The sequence below is a fragment of the Brienomyrus brachyistius genome, chromosome 4, assembly GCF_023856365.1.
Source record: "Brienomyrus brachyistius isolate T26 chromosome 4, BBRACH_0.4, whole genome shotgun sequence".
Classification (NCBI taxonomy): Eukaryota; Metazoa; Chordata; class Actinopteri; order Osteoglossiformes; family Mormyridae; genus Brienomyrus; species Brienomyrus brachyistius.
In genome coordinates this window covers 3233217-3260950 of record NC_064536.1, presented here as the reverse complement: position 1 = coordinate 3260950, position 27734 = coordinate 3233217, and the positions used below count along the sequence as shown (strand labels likewise).

General features: G+C 43.8%; 1 protein-coding gene across 3 annotated transcripts; it reads left to right on the top strand.

Moving 5' to 3' along the window:
• The first annotated feature begins 10101 nt into the window (after window positions 1-10101).
• Window positions 10102-18191, top strand: gata6 (GATA binding protein 6). Of its 3 annotated transcripts, none has more exons than XM_049010144.1 (7): window positions 10102-10247; window positions 11072-11961; window positions 13378-13544; window positions 14369-14494; window positions 15325-15412; window positions 15561-15664; window positions 16751-18191. In XM_049010144.1, exons 2-7 carry the CDS (start codon window positions 11121-11123, stop codon window positions 16916-16918), a joined length of 1494 nt encoding a protein of 497 aa, XP_048866101.1. In that variant the 5' UTR covers window positions 10102-10247; window positions 11072-11120; the 3' UTR covers window positions 16919-18191. The 3 variants fall into 3 exon arrangements, with proteins under 3 accessions (XP_048866101.1, XP_048866099.1, XP_048866100.1); XM_049010142.1 differs by having other exon boundaries at window positions 13378-13559; XM_049010143.1 differs by lacking the exon at window positions 10102-10247 and adding an exon at window positions 10280-10773 and having other exon boundaries at window positions 13378-13559.
• Window positions 18192-27734: the final 9543 nt, after the last annotated feature.

Here is a 27734-nt window from a genome sequence, read left to right as displayed (position 1 = left end):
GGCACAGACCTCACATCGGCGTCGGGCCGCATTAAGGCCGGTACTCAGTACGGCACAGACCTCACATCGACGTCGAGCCGCATTAAGGCCGTTACTCAGTACGGCACAGACCTCACATCGGCGTCGGGCTGCATTAAGGCCGGTACTCAGTACGGCACAGACCTCATATCGGCGTCGGGCCGCATTAAGGCCGTTACTCAGTACGGCACAGACCTCACATCGGCGTCGGACCCCATTAAGGCCGGTACTCAGTACGGCACAGACCTCACATCGGCGTCGGGCCGCATTAAGGCCGGTACTCAGTACGGCACAGACCTCACATTGACGTCGGGCAGCATTAAGGCCGGTACTCAGTACGGCACAGACCTCACATCGGCGTCGGGCCGCATTAAGGCCGGTACTCAGTACGGCACAGACCTCACATCGGCGTCGGGCCCCATTAAGGCCGGTACTCAGTACGGCACAGACCTCACATCGGCGTTGCGTGGTGTCGGGCCGCATTAAGGCCGGTACTCAGTACGGCACAGACCTCACATCGGCGTTGCGTGGTGTCGGGCCGCATTAAGGCCGGTACTCAGTACGGCACAGACCTCACATCGGCGTTGCGTGGTGTCGGGCCGCATTAAGGCCGGTACTCAGTACGGCACAGACCTCACATCGGCGTTGCGTGGTGTCGGGCCGCATTAAGGCCGGTACTCAGTACGGCACAGACCTTACATCGGCGTCGGGCCGCATTAAGGCCGGTACTCAGTACGGCACAGACCTCACAACGGCGTCGGGCTGCATTAAGGCCGGTACTCAGTACGGCACAGACCTCACATCGGCGTCGGGCCCCATTAAGGCGGGTTCTCAGTACGGCACAGACCTTACATCGGCGTCGGGCCGCATTAAGGCCGGTACTCAGTACGGCACAGACCTCACATCGGCGTTGCGTGGTGTCGGGCCGCATTAAGGCCGGTACTCAGTACGGCACAGACCTCACATCGGCATCGGGCCGCATTAAGGCCGGTACTCAGTACGGCACAGACCTCACATCGGCGTTGCGTGGTGTCAGGCCGCATTAAGGCCGGTACTCAGTACGGCACAGACCTCACATCGGCATCGGGCCGCATTAAGGCCGGTACTCAGTACGGCACAGACCTCACATCGGCGTTGCGTGGTGTCAGGCCGCATTAAGGCCGGTACTCAGTACTGCACAGACATATAACATTTTTTTTTCCAAATTGTAATAAAGAGAAAAATGATACATCTATAATTATTTAAAATAATAGCAATACTTAAAGCACTCGTATAATGCAAAACAGATACCTTCATAACACAATAAAATGTATTCATAAAGCATTATAAACATGCCAATAACTATTTATAAAAAGCACAACACATCATAGCCATGCTTATTATGCATTATGAATGCTCTATGAAACTCTCATCTATAATGCATTATAAATACCTTCATAATGCATTATAATGCATTACAACATCTCTATAATGTATTATGACCGCTTTTAATGTTACCTAAATGATTAATTTGTAAGACTCAACAATAGAACAATATGCATAAATTTAGCATTTTCTGGTTTGTAAAGTTTACTGAGTCATCTTAATTTCCCTTCCATATGGAAATACTGAACAAACAAGCCATTCGGGGCTTATTTCAGATGCATGCCAGTTATAGAATCTCATTTGTTCAGGCACTGTCTTGGCTCGTTAATGTTACACTGTGTTTATCCTTTTATTTGCAGGACCGAGGGTAGGAACGTTGTGAAGTTGAAGGTAACATCAGTAAAAAAAAAGACCATCCAAAAGCATTTAGTCAGAGAGAATCGACCACACCATCAACTTCTCGATGGACAGGGGAGTGTAGGGCTGGCCTGACCATCTGGGGGGTCGATGGGTATGTAGCAGAGGTGGGAACAAGTCATTGACTTTCAAGTAACAAGTAAGTCTCAAGTAGATCTTACCACTCAAATTCCATCTCAAGTCCCAAGTCAAAACAGGCAAGTCTCAAGTTCTTCGTCAACAAACCCAAGTCTTAAGTCTCAAATCCTAAGGTCCAAGTCTGAATGAATCCCTTTTTTCTAATTTAATGGCACAACAAAACTAAATAGAATATTTACACACAATGACAATCCATTGCAGTGGAAGGGCCACAGTATTTGGGCTCAACAGCCTCAAGCAGATGTTTTACAGCTGCATCACATGGAAACATAATACGGTGGCTGAACTCGAAAGACTCCTGGGTAGAAAGGGAAGAGGCTTTAGCGTGCCATGTTTCATTTGCTGTTCTGTCAGGAGTCATCTACACAGGGCTTGCCCTGTCTTGCTGTAGAGAGAGATGTGTGGTTCTGCCGGTTATAGAGCTGGGCCCATATCCAGAAGGTTGTGTGTTCGAATCCCACACCTGGCAGAGTAATCATATTGACCCCAATTGCCATCACTTTAGACAAAAGCCTATACTAAATATATGAATGCGAATGTGTGTGTATGCCGGCAGACGTCACATGTGTGTCGTAACACGCACCACTCATAACCGAGAAATTCCCAGTGACCCCCAAGAGTAACGAGCACTGGTTTAATCACTGAACATGCCCGGGATAAATGCGTGGATGTTTGGGGCAGGGTGATGGAGAGCTGGCTGGTGAGGACGTCAGTCCCAGTCTGTCGGAGACTCTTTGACGGCAGCAGCCACGCCTTCCTGCTGGTGTGGCCCAGGAACTGGGGGGAGGGGGCATCGACCATGAGGATGGCAAAGGTTGCTTTTACACCTGCTGGCCCAGGTTTAATCATCCACTTCTTCGAGTCGCACAGACACCGAGAGCTACCCTGTCATCACAGCGCCTCGCGGAACGCCGTGTCACACGGAAAAGCCCAGCCGCTCAATAGGTGACGGCGAGGTTTGTCAATTCCCGGGAAGTGACCTGTGTGATCCCCCGTGACGACACGTGGCTATATGACACTGGCAGGAAAGCAGCAAACTCCCATCATTTTCATTTTCGTATTATCTCACCGACTGATGTCATAGCGCAAGACGTAACCTTGCATTTGTCATTATTAGACGACAATGTTTTCTCGTGTGACATATGTCCTGAAATTAAAATTATGATGGTGTTTAAAGACATCATTGTTCACATAATTTTCTTTAAGGCTAACTGCCTTACACTTGGGAGCTAATAGTCAAACACACCTGGAGCTTTCAATGGTCCTGAGAAGCATATTCACCACTTAGTGCGTGGGCTCTGCCCCAAATTCCCGAAAGGTCTCACTTCTGCAGGCGGATATTACAGAATCGGTCCCCCTGATACACAGAATGACAAGGCAGGGCCTGTGTGAGCTCAGTGCGACATCTGGACAGCGACGAGTGGGCAGCAATCTCTCTGCCAACCGTGACACTCAAAGACCACCCCACCCCCCACCGTAAATATATCATAACCCCAGCCCCCAGGGTTTAATCCATCCAGACTCACTTACACATATTTCTGCTTTATGAGGCTGTAAATTTCGACTTGTGGGAGGAACAGGAAGGTGAGGGGCAAAGAGTGATGCGGAGATTTAACGAAACCCAGGGCCATCCAGGAGCTCCCAGGACAAAGATCTGGTAGAGGAGAGGCTGTCTCAAGGCCTTCGTTATCATCCAGTGCTACATTGCACTGGACTGTACTACTGCAGATGCGGGTGGTGCTAGGGGGCGGTGTGTGGCTTGGTGGGTAAGGATGCTCTGTCTGTAATTGGAAGGTTGTTGGCTTGAATCCCGAGATCGGCAGAGCTTATTAGCCGTCGGGTCCTGCAACAAAATCCTTGACCCCCCCCCCCCCCCCCCAGTTGCCCCCAATGTAACCCTTCGAAGCAGAGTGAGGCGACTTAAATACTGAGAGACACTAGCCTGACTTCCCGTACCTGTTGCCTAGGAGACCTTCCCAACCCCCGCTGTTTTCAGAGGCAACACAGCCATTGGCCCTCCCCCCCCCCCAGTGTCCAAACAGGTGAGGTCTGAGTAAATCAGGTAAGCCTGCGTTCATTCAGTGCGCCCCCTGTATGTTGACCCCTCCCAGTGACATAACTGCCAATGATAATGGACGCGAGACCTGGCCAGCTAGTTGAAGATATCAAAAGGAAATGTGAATTACCTTTAAAATGTGGTCCTAATGCCGTCACAGATAAAGTTTTAGCATTCGCATAGAAATCTGGGCAAATCTTTATAGATTAGTAACTGATGCCTGCATTTATGATAGACACCCTTAGCCAGAGTTATCTCCGACAGGTATTTATTGAAGTTCTGATAAAATGCTTATCAAGGGTGCATCGACGAGTTCCAGGTCCGTGCCATTCATTTTTACGCCTCTTCCAGCATCGTCTTACGATTTCGTTACGAAGACGTTGCTGGTTTTTACCTTTCGCAATTTGTAATAGTGTAATCCCCACATGCTCTGTTTGATTATAAACAATCCACTGGTTCACCGGTTAAAATCTCCGCCTGCAAAGCGGCATTTCATATTTTTCATTTCAGCCGTTATTTGGATTTAATAAAATATTTGTAGTTTGCAGGTTCTTGAATAATCAATTAAATGTAATTGCTTATTGATATTATATTTAATTGTAATACTGTTAAAGTACACGCTCTAAGGAAATAGACACTAATTCGTCATATAAAGGTTACCTAAATCACCGCGTCACTTGTCTCAACATAGATACGTGGAATTGCTATATTAAACCTATTGGATCGGGTAAATGCCGAGTGGAAATGAAAGCGGACGATGCTGGCTTGTCTTCAGAGTCAAATGAAAGATTTCCCGCAAGGTCAAGCCTGCTGAATTTCAGTGAGATAAAACCTCTTTCAATGAAACCCTTGTTTTCGTAATACAATTTCCTGCTTCTATTTTTTTTTGTTTTGTTTTTCAGTGAAAACAAAAATATAAAACGTATGACTTTAAAATGTCTATATCCCGCAATTTTCATTCCAGCAGCGGAACCGAAAGAGCGAGCAGGACAAACGACGTTTATTGTTAATTATTGAACGCGGCAAGGCCAGCGCGTCTGAGCTGACCATCGTTAGCTAAATTTCAACTTCAAATTTCAGGATTCAGTTTAATTTCTTTGTATATCATATCTATGTGAAAATGCAAAATCCCATATTACAAGCGTAATAACCGGATATAAATACAGCCCCGCAATATATTCGGTTTTGCTTTTATTTAACGAAGTCTTGTCAGAACGGCACTCGTTATCAATACCATTTGCTTCCCAACTTCAATTAAAGCCTCGTCACAGTAGAAAGCGGTAATTCATTTCGTTTTTGGGTGAATTATAACAGAAACTTGCATTTTACAACGTAATAATACAATTAATTATAATAATAATAATGAATAATATTTGTCATTAGTCTGCGGTACTAAATGTATGCCGAAATTTAATGTTTTTTTTACTATGAAACATACTAAAGTGATGTAGGCCTAAATGTATTTTGTTAAAAAAAATAGTATTACACTGTTTCGCATCAATAATAATAATAATAATAATAATAATAATAATAATAATAATGACATTGCATGGAAACAAAGTCTAATGTTGTCTTTGTATTTAGCCATATTTATATTCCAAAGAAGGAGAGCATATTTAATTTGTTTACGCACGGGGGTAGTGTTTCACGTTTGGGAAAGTGTAGCTTTTAAAAGTATTCACGTTGTCTGGTTCCCCTCAAAGAGGTACACGAGGTCTTAATCATCGGTGTCTGGCTACTCGGGGAATTAAAGGTTTGAACTCAGAAGATCTGAAACATTTGCGGGTCTCGAACTTAATCAAGGTTGTTTGACTGCAACCATAAAGCGGGCGAAGGAGCAGAACTACATAAATCACATTCAAAGAAGATCCACTTTAATAATGGCAGTAAATAAGAGCGTCCAGGAATCTAAAAGCCAGTGTACAAGGGTTTTATGACACGTACGTTTAACTATTTTAAAACGTTCGTTAAATTGCCACCATATTCGCTTTGCGAAAGCGCGGTTATACTGCTCATTCTCTTTTACTGCAAGTAAAAGCTTTTTACTTTTATTTCGCCGAAAGATTAAAAATATTTCGATGTTCACGCAATCGAAGTTCTTGACGAAATGTAGATTAAAGTTCTTTTCTTTATCATTCCGTTTGTGAAAGTGCGTATTGTTATCTTGCCAATAATTGCGAATCCGTGATTTAAAATCAGACATTTAATTCACGGACAGAGGTCGGGCTGATCAAACAGGCCTCCCAGTTAGGTGTCATTGTCAAAATGGAGATTGGCGTCAGTACTCAGACATTACTGACTGACTCGCTCCTGTCAATCACAAATCCATATTCGAGTATCAACCTGTGAGCCTCTAACGCTCTACATTATTATTATTATTATTATTATTAATAATAATAATAATAATAATAATAATAACGATAATAATAATTATCATTATTATGATAATAGTTTAACGAAAGTTACTAAAAGAGATCTAAAGGGTCTAAAACAGACTAAAAGTTCACTTAGGCCAATAAATATATTAATTGTTAGATAAATTAATATTTAGTTTATTTTTGCATTAATAATTATTTGTTTGTTAATCCAATACTTTCACTTAATGAGACTAACCCTACATCAAGAAATATGAATGCGAATTGGATGTAAGACAGTACTTATACGGCAACACCAGAATGATCTGCAGGTCTACATACGATGTTGTGTCTGCATTTAAATTGCATCAAACGGCGTTCATTGTGCCCCGCGAGATGCTCGCATTTCAAGAGCCTCGTCAATCACGCGTTAGGGTTACCTGCGTGGAAGAATGGACATGTGCTAACACAGCAGTACAAACCAAAAGGCATTTCAGTAAGCGCTGAAAATACTCCAGCTTCTGCTTTATAGATTTTAAACTTACAGTTTGCAAGACCGTAGAGTACGAGAGTTGCCCAACCGACACGAAGAAGGGTAAAATATCCATCTGCGACATTAGCCTTTACGTTCAAAGGGACTTTAAATAAGAATAGCCAGTGCATCACAGAGTGACAGCATAGGTAGTAAGCTATTTATATAACGTCGTATATTCGGTGGTTCAGTCTTTTAATAAGCTCTTCTGCAAATATTCTATCTTATCTTAAACCGAACAGCGAAACAGCCTAATTTCTAACACTGGGTGCTGTATAATCGGAAATCCATTTCTGGCATTTCAGTATCACAAAATGCGACTCGGGGAGATAATCATTATCAACTTTGTACATATAGGGCAGTGACATTCGGTGGCTGTGCATGTAGATGCTATTATGTAATGAAAGAGATAGGAGAAATCGTTAGGCCTGTCTTATGCGTTTTGGTTATTGTGCGGCATGAAAAATACAGTTCTACAATTTCACAGCAAATGTTAAATCAATTTAAGTATATAATAATACTTATCATTCAAATGTTTACGTGAATCTTGTCAAATGGACGTAATCAACACTAACAGCAGCATATTTTATGTATTTTTCCGTTTTAATTTCGATTAATTACATGTACTATAAGCATATGGTGATTAGCTTAGTTAATTGTGCAAGTAATATTGTTTGTTCTTTTTCTTACGCACTTTTGCAAACTTTGTCTTTATCCAAACAAACACTTTTAAAATTTTTGAGCGCTACTGAGCAATTATTAATGTATTTGTATATTATAACCACATGTCATTGATGTGTGTAATTCGAATTCGATATTCACTGGAAAAACTGTGTATATATATATATTATATATATATATATACTTAATATTTATATATATATATACTCCTTTTTTTCATTTTCTGTAATTGCTAATTTATATCGATGGCTAGGCCTGTTAGGTACCTTAAATTATTTTGATAATAACTTTTGCATCTAATAATTATAAAAAAATCACTGTCGTTATTAAAATTCACGACGTATGGCCATTTAAAATAATAATAAAAAAAACATTTAGAACAATTAGTTCTTTATTTTAAATAACAACCAATGAACGTGTATATGTATATATATATATATATATATATATATATATATATATATATATATATATATATATATATATATATATATATATATATATGCATAGGCTAGTATCGATAAACTGAAGAAAATTCCGTTTGAAACTAGACCCGCATGTTTACAAATAAAGGTGCCGAAGCAGAGACACAGTTCTGGTCCAAAAATATCTGGATTTCACTTATCCCGTAGATGAACCCCTGCTTGGGTGACTCATTCCTCCTTCCCTGGTTATCTGCTCTGTCGGTGCCAGCCCAGACCGTTCCTGGTTAATGTGAAGATAGCGGGCGGGGAGACTGTGCGGCTCCTTCACTCCAAGCCATTCTTTAACAGTTTTTGTCAAAGAGACACGCTGAACGAAAACACCTCGTTTGTCTCACGGGACAGTGGATGGACAGTGACGCCCGGCCTGTGTATTCCGGACTTACTACAAAGAAATAAATGGAATTACATGAAATACACATTTGAATTATTCATCTGTAAAACTGTGTGAATGCAAAATATACCATACACGCAATTTCAACGACAGCAGAACCTCGCAGATAGTTTATTCATCACTGTATTATTAATGTCATAAAATACCTATTAAATGTATTATTAAATAGAAACAGAAGTAGCTTGAAATTTAACTCTTTCTAAATCTTCCTATAACCGCGTTGCCTTTCCCAAGCTTTGGGACCAAAGGCGAAATTGTTCCCATTAGAAATGTCTCAACCATTCAGCTTTTAGCTCGTGAATTAGATTATGCCTCTTTTTAAAATGTAAAAGATGGGTCCGTTTAAACCACAATTGCACTGGGAAAAGGCAAACATCTTGCAAATATTAGCCTCCTGAATCCGAGTCTCTGCAAGGTAATACGGCTAAACTCCGTGACCTGCAGTTTACCCCTAAATGCAGTTATTACGGGACGCACTCCAGTTTGTTTAATAGCCTAAGTGCAAGGAGAACAAAGAACAATTCGGTTTCACTCTGCGCAGAGAGGTACAAAATCCAGCTTTCCTAAGAGACTGAACGGGGCGACCGCTGATGGCTTCGCAATGAATAATTTAATTGACACCTAGTCTCTGTTGATCACTTCTGAGTGTAACGCATATTCTAGGTGAATGAATTAGCACTGCGTTCAAAGCGAATACCTTCAAAATACACGCTTCACGCTGAGAGTTGTTGATTCCATGGGTAGAAACCCTTTAAAGTGCTCAACTTAGGTAAACGAATTAGCGGCACAGTCTTGATTAACATAACGAACCCAAAGAAAGCAAACCCTTTCAGAGTCAACGAATGAATAAGTAAATAAACAATAGAAAAACGACGGAGATTAAATCATAGTTTGATATTAAACTGCATTAAAGCGAAAGATTTGAAGGCCTTGCCGAAAGTAAATGCTAATTTCTATTATTTTGGTAATTATAATCGTGTCGTTTAGCAAATTCCTTTGCTTCACGTTAATTTTTAAAGTTAATTATATATATAAAATCAGGAAAAAGCTAATGTTGTTGTTATTGTTGTTGTTCTTGTTGTTTCACTTTAATTCTATCAATATTTTATAAATATTGGTTTTGTCTGCAAATTTTGCCACTTTCGGGGGGTCGGGTGTTATAAGCTTTAGCGCCCGGCGGGCACCCAAAGGCGCCGTGTACACATAATACAACAGACAAATCTGTTGTTTTCGCTATATAACAAAACAACATCATGTAAAATTTACAGGTCTATGTAGTTAAAAGCCACAGTTGCTACGGTATTTTGCATGTTCTTTAAAATGCTTTTTTTTCTACAAATACACGGGCCTACATGTGTGCATGGTGTGGACCTAATTTATTGTTTTCTGTAATATTACTACATCTGTGGTTAAGCGAATAGGGTCATTTGTAACAAGGAAACTTTGGCTATGAACGCAACGCTTGACTGCAGCCCGGGGCCTCTAAATTCCGTACTTTGGTCCGCAGTTAACAATGAGAGTTTTTAAAAATGTATCTCCGTTTCAGACATTTTTAGTGCTGATGGGACTGCGCCCTGCTTTTTTCTCTGATTGATCGCCGAGGCTAGCACCCCCGTCAAGCTGATGTGTTTGCTCAACTTGAATCCAATCAGGGGCCGGCTTGCAGTTTCTAACTGCAGCTACAAGAGGCGCCTCCTCTCTTAAACTCAGTCACGACGGCAGCCGCCCTTTCATTCCGTATCCTCGCAAAGACCAGCTACATCTAAGGGTGGAATACTTCAACCAGCCGCTGATGGCACACAACCAATAGGTCTGATGTAGTTTTCTTCTGCACTTCGCTTTTGGTTACGTTTTTTTCCCCCTCTTTACGGGTGAAACATCTGGTTTCCTTGACCGCTTAACGAGGCAGCTGCGAAAAAAGCTAAATCATTTCGGGTATTGTTTTGTCACCGTTATCCTGCCTCTCGCTCTTATCTGTTGTGGGTCTTATCACGTGGTTATCTATTTGCTGCAAAGACATATGACATTTTGTTTCCTATCTATACCGCGTTGTGGGTTTTTTGGTAATTATGATGAACCTATCTCAAGAGAGGGGACGGGACTTAAGGCAGAGTTATTCCGCTGGAGATGCATAGTGCGGTGTCACGCCTGTCGGGATTCTTGATGAGTTTCAGCGTAGCAAGGAGAGTGTTATCTAAAAGTTGTGTATTACGTATACGTCGCCGAAAAGAGTTTTATTTGAATAAATCTGCGGGTGTAATCATCTTCAAAAGATGACAGTAAAGCAGAGCTTGGCGGGGAACTTAGAGGTTCCTGGGTACGTGCAGCTCCAGAAGGTGAGTTTGTCTTCGGCAAATAAATGAAAGTGACCGCGAACCGAAACTCGCGTATGCTCCGCGCGGAGAATGACATTTTGATTGTGATCATCCTATTCGGAGACTTTTAGTACCATTTTTTGTTTGTTTGTTTTTTAATTCCGCAAAACATCCCAACTTCATTTTTTTCTAAGTTTTTTCTAAGTTCTTTAGGGATATAGGGAGTATATGTGTGACAATGTCTTTTCAAGGAGCGCTCTTTTGATAGTTGGATCTAGGTGATCGGTGTATTCATCTCTGTCTATCGTGCCTTCCGCAGGGTTTTCCTTTCCGATTTCCTGAACCCCAGTGTATAAACCGGTTCCTGAATGGACCTGGGAGAAAACAGCTGGTCAATGGTTAAGCGCGAAGTCTCCAGCAGCCCAGCGTCCCCGGCTGAGCAGAGCTACCTGCACGGTGACAGGAGGGACCGGCACGCCTCGGAGGACCTGAGGTCGTCGCCGCCGGCTCATCTGGACACCGTGGGAAGCCGACGCCCTGAGGGCAGGTCCCTACACTCCTACGTTCACTTCGGACATCCCGGCAACACCCTGCCCGGCTCGGAGGACATCACGCTCTTCACGGATTTAGACCAGGCCAACAAACTCATCATCTCCAGCGCCGGCCACAAGGGTGGTTTAATTGTCGACCCCAGCGACATGTATCAAACGCTTGCCATTGCGGCAGCCCAGACTCAGGCGGGATACGACGCTCCTGCGGCCAGCTACATGCACTCCACAACCGCGTCCCCGGTGTACGTACCCACGTCCCGGGTGGGACCGATGATGTCTAGCCTGCCTTACATGCAGGGAACCGGGGCATCGCAAACCAGTCACGCGGTCACCAATCACTCAGTCTGGTCTCAACCCGCCCCAGAAAGCCCGTCTTACAGCACCGGGAGCCCGCACGCCTCCAACAGGTTCCCCTACTCTCCCAGTCCGCCCATGAACAATGGGACTTCCAGAGACAGCAGCTACGGTAATCCTCTGAATGTGAACGGCAGAGACCAGTACAGCCTTACGCGACCTCTCAATGGATCCTACCCGAGCCCCTATTCGCCCTATGTGGCGCCGCAGCTGCCCACGGCTTGGCCGGGAGGGCCGTTTGACGGCACGATGCTCCACACGCTGCCCAGCCGGCCGCCGTTACCGATCCGAGGACCCGGTACTGGTAAGATAAAACTCATTTGTAAATTAATAAGTGGTATTTTTTCCATTGCCGCTGATGCCACGTTAAGTGCGTGCTTGTGTCCAATTTGAACAGCACACAATGTGATTTTTTTTTCTAGTTAAGTTTGAGGAACTGATTACAGAAATGACTGATTATTAAATGAAGAGCCGCCATAAGATGCATGAACTCCACTCAAGTCTGAGAAGGCTGAATATGATTATTTTGGAGTTAAAATCCGTCTATTCTTCGTGTTTTTAGCGGTCTCCCAAAAAAATGAGTGAAACTGCCAGAGCAGATCCATTACCAGTAGCCGAACTAATTGTTAGTGTTTTACTTCCAGTTAAATAACCGCGAAATTTGTCCCTGGGGCCTTATTCCGCACGCGAGCGATAGCTGAGTTCATAGCTAATGTCAGCTTCAGGTGCCCCATTAATCTAACTGGCGTATTTACAGACTCGAGTGCTCTTTTTAGAACCACACTTACTGTAAAATCTACTACCGAAGAGATGACCCTTTACTTATGAAATCTGCTCCGCTGCTCTACTCAAATGAATGTCCATTATTCATTAGGAAAATAAGGCATAATTGTATAGCTGTCAACGAAAATAATTAGCAACGAAAGTACTGTATAGAGCTCACGCATTCAGGCTATGTTTATAAAACATACAGTTATAGACGACGTTTATTCTAGTTAATTTGTTTTTATTAAACGGTACATTATACAATAATCGCATATCCAATGGAAAATGTGATTATCTGAAAATATAAATATATATAAAAACTGGACATTGTATGCTATATGAAATATATAAAAAATTCCAGAAACTGAAATAATTGTTTGCAATTGAAAAATATTTGGCCAAACATAAACTCACAACATACAATGTGTCGAGTCAAGTTAAATATTATTTTTTCAAATCTCATTTTATATATTTTAATCCAAATTGTTTTTAAGGCGCTATATAAACAGCTATAGAAAAGTATTACATAGTCTTAATATACGGTTGTTTTCTCATTGCTTTTTACTTTGAAAACAAACCCTTTTCCCAAATTTTAGAAGTTAGTAAAAAGATCATATATGTAAAATATATACAAGTTTCTAAAAATACAAAACGTATTTCAAATATTGTTAAGCGGATGTGGTGGATTATTTTAATGTAATTATTTTCAAAATGTCACGGTAGTCAGTTTAGTTTCCGGGAAAAAACAGTCAGAAAATTTGTAGCTTTCGGAAATAGCTTAATTAAACAACGGATGTAGAATAGCGACAGTTCCCCCCATTAAATGCTAAATAGCAATATTGAGATGATATTACAGGTTCCTTTTGTATGTTTATTTCTATGCTGAATAAATTATTTTTCTGTTATGATCGGTGCGGTTGTCATTATCTGGTTGCTTCCCTCCTTCGGACCGCAGACATGCTGGACGACCTCGGGGAGAGCCGGGAATGTGTGAACTGCGGATCCATCTCCACGCCGCTCTGGAGGCGCGACGGAACCGGCCACTTCCTCTGCAACGCTTGCGGGCTGTACAGCAAAATGAACGGGCTCAGCCGACCGCTAATTAAACCGCAGAAGAGGATGGTAAATACATTTTACGTGAGCTCCATTTCATCCTTTGGGACCTGTGTCGTTATAACAAACCACGAAATCGAAGTGCGCTAATTACTTTTCTTTAGTTCCAAACGAAGGTGGTCTGGATTAATTATCCGCACAGTAAGCCGATTGCTCATCTGCGACCTTCAGAACGCCACACGAATAATCAGTCATCTCAGCATGTTTCTCTACGGCCTTAGCTGGATGCCATTTACTATTATTGCGCACTGTTTTATGATGCAGAACAAAAATACAAGTTTGGGTCAGTGATGGAGAATTATACTGTAGATCGAATCAAGACTTTCTTTACGTCTGTATTTCACGAAATCTCCGTAATCCTGTTACTCTGATAATCTATAAAAATCTATTAGTTGGCCAAAATCGAGCGCTATATAACGAATAATTAGTGCGAAAACTCGTCAGGCGCTTAAGTACACGAGCGAGGCTCTCAGACATTAACACCCTAAGTCACTTAACTGTAGCAACAAAGCATCTGAAATAAACACTGGATCGAATACAAATAGGACCAAACAGGCGGTTCTTTACTTACATCTGTAACGATGTTTACTGAATGTATGACGAGTGATGTCACTTTGCAAGTACTTATTTCTAAATAATAGGTAATAGATCTGTTTAAAGACACCAGTCGTGAGATGACTTGGATGTTTAATTTCGGCGTAGTTTAACGCTTTTGCTGCCATGCCTGGGCGCTTTTGAAATATGAACTTGTTTTGTTTGGCGCAGTCCGTAGGGCTCGGTGCTTGGCTGGTGTTATATGATGAGTTTGATTAATTTTGCCTTTCTGCCTTTAGTCCTCATCGAGACGAATCGGGCTGTCCTGCGCCAACTGTCAGACAAGCACTACGACTCTGTGGCGCAGAAACGCGGACGGGGAGCCGGTGTGCAATGCCTGCGGACTTTACACCAAACTACACGGAGTGAGTGCCCGAGCAGATTTCATACAATCTCTGGGGTATTGTTTTAATATCACAAACGTATTCGTTAGTAAAATTTAATTTCTTCCGACAGTGCTTAGCACTTGTCTCATACCTCTGGGATCTGGGTTCGAGTTTCCACCAGGGTTCCATGTTTGTGGAGTTTGCATGTTCTCCCTGTATCATCGTGGGGTTTCTTCCAAGTGCTCCAGGTTCCCACCAACATCCAAACACATGCTGAGGTTAATTGGAGTTACCAAATTGCCCATAGGTGTGCATGTGTGTATGAATGGTGTGTGACTGTGCCCTGCCATGGGTTGGCGTCCCGTAGACTCCGGACCCCCCGCGACCCTGAATAGGATAAGCGGTTATAGAAAATGGATGGATGGATGGAATTTCTTCTGATATTGTTATTTTATTTAATCAGCCAATTCAGTCAATTTCTCCGCTCCAAAGACGCGTCCGCTCGCCTGTAATCTGGATCTGAGATCGAAAAAGTCCGAGACTTATAAAGAAACTAAAATAGTTTCGGCAACATTTCACTGAATTAAATTTTCCGTTTTTAATATATTTTATTAACCGTGGGCCTAATCATTACTAAGAATGTGAATCGCCTAATTTAGCGCACAAAGACATAACTAACGATATATAAACGGTGCTACAAGCACCAATTAATTACTTGTTTATAGAGAACTTGTGTTGGCCTAAATGTTTATGCAGTTATTTTGCGCATGCAGATATTTCCTATGTTTTCATACAAACAATAAAAAATTAGGAGCTGTCATCTGAAATTGAAACATTAAGCTGATGATTGATCATTGTGGTTATAATAGGTGCCCAGACCACTCGCTATGAAGAAAGAGGGAATTCAGACTAGAAAACGGAAACCCAAAACCATGAACAAGGCCAAAGCATCCTCCGGTACGTGCACTTTTATCGACCTCTTTAAAATGTATGGGCTGTAATTCGACAGCGATCATTTTTGTAATGTAATTCGATCATTTTTTAAATTATTATTATTATTTTTTTTTTTACAAAATTATTTATTTATATTGTTTCATCACCGTAGGAAACACGAATTCCGTGCCGATGACTCCAACCTCCACGTCTTCATCCAACTCCGAAGACTGCGGGAAAAACGGCTCGTCGCCTGCGCAGGTGTCAGTATCCGCGGTAGGTGCCAACAAAAATCCGCTTCACGGTAATAATCGTCTATAATAAGCCCAAAGTAGCACAAATATCTAGCGAGAGAAGAAATACACATACACATAGAGGTTCGTGGTGCTGTAATTTTCTTCAACGAAATGGGGGGGGGGGGGCTTTTTGTTTTTGGAGGTTTTTACTATCGCCCACTAGTTTTGGCTTTTTAATTTAAAATATACACCACCATAATTAGGGATAACGTAATAATATTTTCCGCAAAAACATCCCTCCTTTCATCACGCAGCATGTGACTAAAACATTGCGGTCGCGTAATGTAAACACTGCAGTTAAAAAGTTTCAGCGCAGCATTAGAGGAGAAATTAAACGAAATTTTGCACTTTGCTTAAATGCACCGGAGGACGCCTGGAGGAGGCCGAAATGTCAGCTTGTGATTTATTAGCCGTTTTAATGTGCCTCTCTGTTTTGATTAGATTAGTTTTCCTGCAGCGTCCGACTCTGACACGCAGGAGGGGGGCCGCCAGACCAAATTTAATAACTTATAACTGTTATTCAGTCATTGCAATAGTTTAGATTGTTAGATGTTAACAGATTATGTTATTCCAAACTATTTGCGTTCCCGAGCATTTAAAGACTTAAAATCCTTTAATTCCAGAGTGTCAAGGTGAAAATCGTTTATGACATTTTGTACTTGCGGTGGAGAAAAGTGTTTATGGGCCGATGGTCATCCCAGTGTTCACACTTTAATAGCGATGTCAGTAATCATTTTGCAGTTGTGGTTGGAGTGTATGACAAGAGTACATGTTCTTACTAATTGCCTTCATGGGTATTTAGTTTTGAGTTAGCGGTTATTAGCGACTTCAATCCCAGAATGCTTTGCTGGAGGTGTCGACCATGCTGCGGTCGTTTTGCGGACCAACCTCTGAACGTGTAGTAAGATTCTGAATGCTCAGGGTGGACTTGGGCTGCTTTGATCTGCCTGTTTTTCTTTTGTATCCAAAATATTTAAGAACATACTGGATTTAAAAAAATATGAAAAAGAGGGTTTTTCAGATCGCTTAGTGACGGGCCATTTTTAAAAAACTTGTGTCATTGCAGGTTAACTCCACCACAATGGCCAGTCAGGGGGAGGGCGCTGGCTCGGGCAGCTCCATGGGCAAATACACGGTGCCAGACGGCCTGTACCCTGGGGTTGGCCTGACCTCCGCGGCTGACGTGGCGTCCTCCGTGCGCGGTGAATCGTGGTGCCCTTTGGCCCTGGCCTGATCCCGAACTTCGTTGCGGCTGGCTCACCGTCGCAGGGACGACCTCACCGGCGCTACGCTCCGTAGACGCATTTCTGCAATCGCATTGGGATTTCTCTTTTCCGTCATAAAAAGTCCGAAGAGGAGCTTGACGACAACATCGAAAATGGACCCCCCCCCCCACCTCCCCCTTTTGACGCCCCACATGTTATCCGAACAGTGGGACAGGGTCACCTGGAGAGTGAAACTCTGAATGCCTTTAAAAGTTGCAATATTTCATGCTCTTTCCCCTCACTCCCCAACCTTTTCAAACATATTTTCATTAATCTCTGGCTGGTACTTTTCAAAACAAGCTTTGGACTTATCATTCTGTTGGCAAAAAAAAAGTCACATGGGCATTATTTAATTGGCTAAAGGCATAGATATGGAGACTGTTAATTGGATTCCTAATAAGGAGAAAAAAAAGCATCACTCTCCCAGTACTTCAGTGACTTCCTCGGCAACTGGAATAGACGATGACCTACTACAAAATCCTTCCTGAATCAAAGCTGAAATATTTATTAATCTTTCAATGTTAGAAAAATATAATGTTAATAAAGATGTGATAATAGCACAGAATAAATCTTTAATTGGTATTGCGTGCCGTTTAAAATTTAAATTCCTTTCTGCGTATCCTTGATGCCATTTTCCTTGTCCTGGAACAGCAATCTTGTCCGGAAATTTTTACTTTTATTTAAAATAGATTTTGTGGTTTTATACAGGGTAAAGATATATTGACGTCATCATATTTTTTTTGAAGTGCAATTATTGCTTTCTGTTGTGGCAATCAAGTATTTCAGATTTAACAGCAAATTGCGCAATTAGTGTAAAATGTGTGACATGAAGGTACTTGCCAAGATTGTTTAATCTGATTTTTGAAGGGTCCGAAGTTGATAGAATTTACTTCAAAATCAACAAGGAATAAAACTTCTTACAAACTATGGCTGGCAAGATTCACTAGATCAAATTGCACTGGTGAAAACGGCAAACTTTTGTTACAAAGTTACATGCAAAATAAGAGAGAGAACTGTGGCAGTATTTCACAGATATGAGTAAAACCTTGCTACCTAAATGACGAATGTAAATACTCCAAAAACGGTTATATCTCATGTTTTCAAGATACATTTAATCTTTTATCTGTTAAAATAACAGATGTATGTATAGAGTGATTCAAGCTTCACTTTTGTCTTTCTGTTGAAAAAAATGCTATTGCCTTCTTATTTGTTAAGTAAAGCTAATTAAAAGAAATAATGACACTTTCCCAATACAAAATTTTTGTTTTGGTTGCAGCATCGCTGGTTTTGAGAGAATGAACCAGTCCTTCCTCGATACCTGGCTGTATAGTGGCTCCTGATACTACAGCGGGAGTGCAGTGCATCGCCTGTTAAAAGCGCCGGTGTTCCAAGACGAATCAGATTTTTTTTCCTACCTTTAATGTGATATTGCAACCATCAGAATTCAAGTGAAAAAGAAACACGGTTTGGTGAATAACCTGTTTGCATAGATGTGGACACTGTTTTGGTCTGGGTTGGAGCAGGGACGGATTACGGACCGGGCCAGCGGGGCCACTGCCCAGGGGCCCTTGGGGTGCAGGGGGCCCGTGGGGCCCCTAGCCCAAAACAATTTGCAACGCTTATCAACAATGTATTTTCGTTTGTCTATTTTAGAGGGCCTACATTCTTTGATCCTCTGCTTACAAGGGCCCCTGACCCTATAGGGAGGGCGTTTGGCTGCCAAGGGCCCTTGAATTGTGGTGGTGGTGGCCCTCGCGAACGTTTTGCCCAGGGGCCCACACAAACCCATAATCCGTCCCTGGGTTGGAGGCCCAATATAATATGGTTTTGTGGGGGCCAAAATCTCTAGCGGAACCCTATCTAAACACCCTTCTATTAACTCTACGTTGAAGCACCTTCTGTTTGTAATACAGCACTCAGTATTTGTGGCGTGAATCTATAAACTTAGGACATATTGACTTGGCAATTTTATTTCACTCTTCCTTGCAAGACAGCACCAGACCCATCAAACCGTTAATTCGATTTAATTTCTTTTTTTTTTCCAAGTTAAGCGGGGATCTTTAGTTCACAGCCCTCTTTAAATCATTCCGCAGGTTTTCAGTAGGATTTAGGTCTGGGTTTAACAGGGTGTGCACGCTATTCGGATCTGCTGAAGTTGATGAGATGGGAATGGTGGAGTCGGTGTGGAAAATAGCACTTCCCGTTGGCCGGCTACAGAACAGAAGGTTTTGCAGAGAGTATCTGTGTATCTCCTCTTCTGTCCTGATCAAAACCTTCAGCTGGCAGTGGTACAGTGAGAATTACTCAAAACAGAAGCATTAGTGAGAATCATCAGCGCAGAATCAAAAACAAGGATGACATACAGATCAGCAGCGGCCTCACAGCTAAAATTTTGTGTGATATCTAAGGACCTGAAGTATTTCATATTAGCTATATATGGCAAGAGTGCGGACTACTGGGAGACCTTGTTCTTTCATGGTAATCCAGTTCAATTTGTTCGGATGATCTGTGGACTGTGATTCCTTGAACCGAACTCCATTTAATGTTAATGACGTTGCATACTAATGTGGCTTGTATTTACTTAAGCCTGTGTAAAGAAAGGATGAGGTTTGGCCTGAAATTCATCATTGATTTTCAGCGTAAAGCTGGACTTTGACACAAGGCAGCAAAGCGACATCAGAGTGTCACAGAAGTTAATTGGGTCGCAGAAACTACTTTATCGCTACGATTCGAGAGGTGATAATTCAGCGTTATCTTAACATTTAAGTTGTTTATGTTTCTTATATATAGTTATTGTAGAGAAAAACGTAATAATCAGTTTGCGACTAAACCTACATTCAAAAATAGACAGTTTTTAGTTGTAATCTATAAACGTATATGTAGTTAAGGTTTAACGGAAAATGAATTTCGACTTGACGTTCACAGTCTGCTTCTGAAAGATATGATTGATTTAACCAGCAGTGACTGTGACTTTACTTGTGTTGTAGAGAGCTGTGCAACGTGTTCCATGCAGTTTTGAATTCTAAGTGTGTATGACTGTGTGTGTGTGTATGCATACTGTTTATAAGTGTATATATACATACGCAGATGTACACACTGTTATTATATTGTATTGCTTTATTTATTTATGTTCACACCAAAGTGCGAGAGTTAATATTTCAGAGGCATTGTTTATACGTAACTCCATGTTAAGACACCCCTCTCCCTATTTTCTTGGAACCCAACGGGTTCACTCCCCCGGCCCCCCCAGAGGTATTCAGTGGGTTAGCCTCAGGTAGGCCCTCTCCTCAACACTGCCTTCCACCCCCGCCCCCACCTGCCATGAGCTTTACCCGGCTCCGGACTGATCCTCACTGCCACGCTGCCCCGTATGCCTGCAGCGCGTCCTGCTGATGAAGATGGATGACCTCATCGTCTTATCTGCACGTGGCGTCAGACGAATTACGTGTTTTTTTTGTTTTTTTTTAACACGTGAGGTTTCTCTGGGTCTAAGCGCTGCCTGTCTTGTGTCACATGTGTACTGGAAATGTCTTTATCTACATATAAGAACATGCATTCATATTTGTTTATATGATCGTGTTGGGGAAGTCGAAGTGAATATGTGTGAGCGTCGGGTGTAAGCTTGCGCAACCTTAACTTCTGGAACTTTCCGTGACTCCGACATCAGTCTGGACACACCCAGTCAGACGGAACATTGACCTTCGACCCCATGATGTGGCCCGGTTTCGACGTGCTGCTATGGCCTATCCTCGCTCTCGGGCCTCCGTCAGGGTGCTGCCCCGAGTGCTGCTATGGCCGATCCTCAGTCTCGGGTCTCCGTCAGGGTGCTGCTCCGGCATCAGGGACCCTTTGCGTCCCTCTAGGTTCCCGGTTCAGGCTCCAGGACTGCAGAGGAGCCTCTCAGTCTAATAACCTTCGGAGGTGCTGTGGTGCCAAGTCTCCCAATCTACAGGCCGACGTGCGTATCAGGCACCGGCACGGTCCACAGCGGGCGAGACAAATTACAAACCACCTTTTTAAATATTTAAGAACCACCTTAGTGTGCAAACCAGAACTGGCACAAATATTTATGGGCTGGAGAATTTATGAAGAGGCCGAAGCATTGTGTTGTTTCTGTGGTATCCATGGTGCCAGGAGAAAAGTGCTACAAACATGACACCATCGGAGACCCTAGTTTGTTACTCTCTGAAGCCTGAATAACACGTTCTGTCCGTCTGTCTGTCATTCTGTCTGTTTAACCTTGTGTCCTGCCCTGATCGTCAGCTCCTTCCGTGTGCCACACCCCCCTCGTTAACTTCATGTGGATTCCCCGTGTTCGCCAGCTGTTTCCTGTTGCTGTCATTAGTCCAATGTATTTAGTCCGCGTTTCAGTTTGTTTCCCCAGTCCGGTCATTGTATTGTCAGTCTGCATTCACTTGCCTTTCTGTTAATTAAACCCCGTGTTTTCCTGATTCCTGGTGTCCTGCTCTTTCGTCTGCGCTCGGTGCGCTGTACAACACGACACCTTGGTTATATGTAGATACACTTTTTCTATACATATAGGCATGGAGTGTAGGTGTGCAGCCGAGAACGTGTAGGTTCCCCCTCTTTGCACCAAGTCCGTGCAAACGTGCTCATGCGTCCTGTTTATACATGACTCTCAGTGGTCGCGGACGCAGGCCGCAGCAGGAGAGACACCACATAATGATGAGGTACTTCCTGCTGCATCTGTAGGACAGGGCAGCACTGGCCTGTTTGGCCCGGAGAAGTCCGCAGTACATGGTGTTTATTGGGCCTTCCCAAATGGATTATGGGAGTCATGGATACCCCGGGCTCTCAGACAGCAGAGCTTGCGGCTGCTAAGTGGGCCGGGTCCTCTTACCCATAAGCCCTGGGCTGTTCGAGTGGCTGGGCGTGATCAGGGCTCCCAGCAGGGCCGGCAGTGACTGTTTCCACAGCGGATCCCGAGGGCGCCGCTTCAACGCCGACGAGGCGGCTGCAGGAAGAGATGGGATCTCTGACTAGGCCTCCTGGGAATCTGCTGCCCATTAGCTGCTTTTCATCATCGGGCCCTCGGAAAACCGGCTCTCTTCCTGACTCCTCTGGCCCAACTGTGCTGAAGCAGTAAGCAGACTAAAAGGACACTGGGGGGAGGATTAACTTATCTGGGGGGCCCCGAACTTATCCTGGGGGCCCTAAGCTGACATGAACAAGGACACTTGGATGTTGCCAATATAACCATCCATCCATTTTCCAAACCGCTTATCCTACTGGGTCGCAGGGGGTCCGGAGCCTATCCCGGAAGCAATGGGCATGAGACAGGGAACAACCCAGGATGGGGGGCCAGCCCATCACAGGGCACACTCACACACCATTCAGTCACACATGCATACCTACGGCCAATTTAGCAACTCCAATCAGCCTCAGCATGTTTTGAACTGAGGGGGGAAACCGGAGTACCCGGAGGAAACCCCACGACGACATGGGGAGAACATGCAAACTCCACACACATGTGACCCAGGCGGAGACTCGAACCCGGGTCCCAGAGGTGTGAGGCAACAGTGCTAACCACTGCACCACCATGCCAATATAACCAAGTGGTCCATTTTTCCCAAGGTGGGGGGGAAGGGGCCCTGGAGTTTGCCATGGCCTTAGGCTATAGCCAAGGATAATAATGACACTTTCACTGTCTGAAATACATGACCAAGTGATCGACTCCCCCATGCTCCCAGCTCAGTGTCATTTTCTTGAGCTGTGGCTCCAGTATAACTGTTAACAAGTGTGTCTGTTCAGGTGCAGAGAGGCATTCTGGGAAAGGTGGGGGGGAGTCAACCAAGAAATAGACCAGCGGTCACTGACACCAGCACAGAGAGGTGGAAAGACGCCATCTGCGTTGTGGAAAGGACCCCTGCCGAGGACACGACTGGGGTGACCTCCAAGCTGCCTGTGCCCAGCAGGGCCTCTTCGCTCCCCACCCCCCACCATTGTGCAACGAAATATCCCTACCACACCGTCATCCACGAGGACCAGTTCATGTGGGAGTTTCCATTCCCCTCAATTCTGGAAGAACAGAGGCTTGGCAGGATAAACAGGAACGTGCTATGAAACACCTCCACGGTTCCCATCTCTCCTCATTCTCTCTCATACCTTTGTACCCATCCATTAAGGCATGAAAATACTGCATTTCCTTTCTATTACCCCCATTGCACACCTGCCCTATACACACACTTACAAAGATGAATGCAATTCAGCCTCTTCTCTCTGCATTTGGGATTCTTACTCTGATGGTATTACGCAAATCTATTCGACAGCCTCCATTTCAATGTTGTCCTGATACCTTTCGCCATGAATTTCCCACATACTTTTTCTGAGAGGTCGTTGCTTCCATCTTTCAAGTAAAATAAGATTCTGCTTTTTCATTTTAGGGCCTAACTGCAACATAAACGCATGTGTGTCATAAAGTCAACCCTAACCATAATCCTAGCCTTTAATGTAATGCTAAACCTGACACTAACCTAAGTCAAACCTAATCTTAACCCTAACCCAAATCCTAGCCTTAATGGTAAGTGGTAATCTTAAATCCAGCCATAAATTTAATTCAATATATGGACAGCCCTGATGGTAACCCTAACCTTATCCATAATCCTAGTAGTAACTGCACCCGGCCAACACAACCTAAAATCCTAGCCCATAATGACTAACCCAAGCCAAAACCTTAACCCTAGTGCTAAGTAAACAGACACCCGAACACATTAATTGTAGATTAAGAACACGTGCTCCTAACAGATTTATGGAGACCCTTCTTTTATAAAGCGAATCAGCAGCACATCGCACTGAATTCCTGAAATTTACTCATGAAATGAGTAAGTTTCAGGCAGCTGGTGAGTCTTTCATTTCCCTGTTAAGCGTGGCTTCTTTTGTTTGATTGGTGACTATCATTTTTCCTGTAAACATTAGCTAAAATAACAGGAGTGCTTCCTGTTTGAAACCACACCTTCCCTGGCGTCTCATCCTAATGAACACACTTCGCTGCCTCTGCCTGTCTGTGCTGCACTGGCTGGACATAAATCCAGTTTTCATACAGTAAAATAGTGGGATAAATGTATACATTATATATTTCCAGCTATGTATGGTATGTATTGTGTGAACGGCCATCCATTCTAGACTGCTTCTGTCATACTTTGCTGTCCTGAGTTCATTTTCTTTCTATAAAATACCCAGAATACAGTGTTGTGCTTGCAAACCTGGATGGAGAAAACCTGAGTAGAGCCTAAAAAAACGTTCTCTCCCAGTGAGATTCGTCACCAGGGTCACATGGGTCCCGAATATGGAAATTTCATCGCCAGGCCGTCGTCATTTTTGACTGTGTCGCACATTTATTTATTTGTTTTTTTTTTTAAAACAAAAAAGAAAAGAAAAAAAGTGAGAGCAAGTTAACTTCTGAATCGCTGAACGCATTGGGGGAGAATCCAAGCTTTTTAATGGGTTCAGCCTGGGGTCATGGAGATCTTCCCTCTCTTCCAGCTCCGCGGTCAGCGCCACTCGGAGGCGCGCTCAGCGCCGCTGGGCCTGGGAAAGGCAGCGTCGGGCCAAGAGCTGCACTTCCAGGCACATTTCTGTCAGACTTCTGGCTTTTAAAAACAACACAGTCGCTGAACTCGCCGGAGCCGCTTTTTAAATAAATTACTTGTAAATCGATAAATGGTGCCAAGTGAAGGAGGGGGTGAATTCTGGAGGCAAATGCAGTTCAGGGTAGACAATCCGAAAGTAGCCAGGGAATGCAGCACTGCTGCCAGCAACTGGCGTCATGACGCACTGCTTGTTGGTCACACGCCGGATTGACTTGACTCCCCGCACCTGGGATACCCGGGGTTCTGCTACGCCATGTCCATGCCAAGTACAGACGCTCCGCTACTTACGAACGTTCAGCTTACGAACTTTCAGACATACGAACAAAGAGGACTGTAAGTCCAAATTGCGTTCATTGGGCTCCCGTTTCTCGTCCGCAACATCAATTTTTGTTCTGCACGCCAATTCCGCCCAGTACGACTTCTGGCCGCTACTCCCGCCACACAGCGGTGTAGCGTGCGTACTCCCAGCGTAGCGTGCGTACTCCCAGCGTAGCGTGCGTACTCCCAGCATAGCGTGCGTACTCCCAGCATCCTAGTTTTTAGTACTTACGTATTCCCTTAAAAATTATGTTGAATAACAACTTATGAACATTTCAAGTTACGAACAGCCATTTGGAATGTATCTCGTTCATGACTTGGGGAGCGTCTGTATTAGGGGTGACATCCATTTTTAAAGGTACGGTTAAAAACAATTGGCAGCACCTTTCAGCTAGCATGCCATGACATCACTACGGCACCAAAGTAATGCTATAACATCGCCATGGTGATGGTATGATGTAGCGCATATCTTTGGGTCTCAGGATAAGCCGGTTCTATGTATTTTGGACTTCATCACGATGTCCCTCACAGTAACACCAGTAAGGCTATAACCAGGGTTGCCAGCTCTCACGATTCTGGTGTGACACTCACGCTTTTAGACTCTCACGCTCACGCAAGGAATCTTACGGCAAATCTATATTATTCCATCATAAACCTAAAATTAGCTGCATCACAGGGTAATAAAACTGCTACATACATGTAAATGCGTGTGCGGACTTGTCCCGAATTGAAAATCTCACTGCAGAAAATCTCACTGACCAAACTTGGCAACCCTACTGTTAGACAGTTCGGAAGTTATAATACGCTGTGTGCATTTCGACCAAAGTTGTTTTTATTTTTCAAATATCCCCCTTTGTCTTGATCAGCAGCAATAATGGGTGGTTTAGAGGGTGGGGGCGGGCAAACAGGAAGTGAGCAGGGAGGAGAAGAGGCAGGTTGTGTGATGCCCTGCAGAGTGCTGGAGGGTGGGGGGCAATGGGAGGGGTGGGATCTGTGTGTCACTGCCCGGTATCAGCTCTGTGGCTCCAAGACGGCGCTGGTGGCGGGTAGCTGGGGAGAGGTCAAGTACAGGCTTCCCAGTCAGCTCCCTGCTGAGCAGGGGGGGTGGGAGTTAGCTGATGTCAGTGCTGGCCCCAGTGCCACGGTATGTCTGCATAAACAATGGCGGGCCTCCAGGGGCCAGAACGGCAATTTGTTTTAATTTAGGGTTCCTGACCGCGGCGGCCTTTGACGATGCAGCAGGTGTAAACGGACAGTAGGAGGCGCAGTCGTTAATGAATCCCACTGACGACCGGCGTCTAAGGTTGCAGTTGGACCATATTCACCTTTGTTAATCTTGTAAACACTGCTTGAGAATATTATCTGCTGTTCTACCACACATATATTGTTCATTTCTTTTTATTTCACAGTTTTGTTACGAAATCCATAAAATGGTTTTGATTATTTCCAATTTATCTAGTTTATACTTTTATAACCTTTTATTCCTTTTATTTTATTTGCTTGTTTGTTCAACTTTGATTTACTTGGATTTAATAATTTCAACGACCTGTATGATAGTTGATTTTCTGTCTTTGATTTTATTTTATCTTCATATGTGAAGCACTTTGAGCTACATTCTATGTATGAAAAGTGCTATATCAATAATAAAGATTATCGTGATTTATGTGTAATGTCACGCTAATTGTTTAACGCGATGTTGATACCTGCCCGTGTTTTGATGCCAGGGACACTTCTGATTTAAGTTCATGGACCACGCTGTACCAACAGCAAATCCCACCCACCTCAGTCGTGTCGTCACTAAAATGATTCGGATTTTTATGGTTCTGAAGAAGCCACAAGGAAAAGTACCGGTTATCTGTCAGCAGGAAGTGCTTTAATCTGAGGTCCTATTGTTACGATATCTCTCTTCATGATGAGTGACTCTCATGTGGGGGGATGGGGGGGGGGGGGGGGGGGATGGGAGCGCTGTTAAAACCATAAGGCTGCATAACACGTGATCTGACTAATAAGGGTTAATGTGTCAAGGGCCGCTGCACGGCGGCAGAATGAACTATGGAATATTAAGCTTTTCTAACAAGAGTGTTGGATTTATGTTTGCTGGATTTATAGGGATCTGCCGGGGTAACACTTCCTTTTATTGTTCGGGAAGAAAAACAGCCGATCCCAATGAACAGCAAGCACTTTTTCCCGTCTGTCCTTATTTTTTTTTGGGGGGGGGGGGGAATTGGGGGTTGTGGAAATATGCAAAATGGAGGATGAGGTGCATTGTTTAGAAGGAGCCGTGTCGATCAGTCCCCGGCCTCGGATATCGCTGTTCCCCTGCGTTTCGGCGTGCCGTGGGGGGGGGGTGGTGCGGAGACGAGCCCAGCCGACAACAGGAAATCTCCGCTGTCGATGTTGCTAGCGTTTGCCCTTTTTCCCGACGGGACACACAATGGGGGCCGCGGGCGTCTCACAGGAAGGCCTTGGCCTCGCGTATCTGTGCTCCGAGGGCGTCGTTGCTTGTCCTCTTCACAGCAGAAGCAGGGATTCCTCAGGGTCCTTCAATAAAAACAGTAACCACACCCCCCCCCCCCCCCCCCCCCCCCCCCCCCCCCCCCCCCCGGCTGCTGCGACATGGGTGGGTTTGTACAGCCGTCCGTCCATGGCGTCCAATTAATTACCAACGTGCCTATAAAGTTTCCTGTTTTCCTGTCACCCTTAATTGACCTAATCTATCCCCACGCTCTAAAAGGGAGGAAACATCTAGAAATAGTTTCCCGATTTCAACACATCCAATTATTTTGCGGCCAGATTACATCGCGCCGTGTTGATTTGACGGTCAGTAGTGTTTGATCATGGGGAGGGGGGGGTTGCG

Bases quoted from the DNA above. Each gene is read 5' to 3' on its own strand.
- gata6 (XM_049010142.1), top strand. From the start codon at position 11,121: ATGGACCTGGGAGAAAACAGCTGGTCAATGGTTAAGCGCGAAGTCTCC. The intron at 14,495-15,324 runs GTGAGTGCCCGA...TGGTTATAATAG, and splicing joins TTTACACCAAACTACACGGA to GTGCCCAGACCACTCGCTAT. The intron at 15,665-16,750 runs GTAGGTGCCAAC...GTGTCATTGCAG, and splicing joins CGCAGGTGTCAGTATCCGCG to GTTAACTCCACCACAATGGC.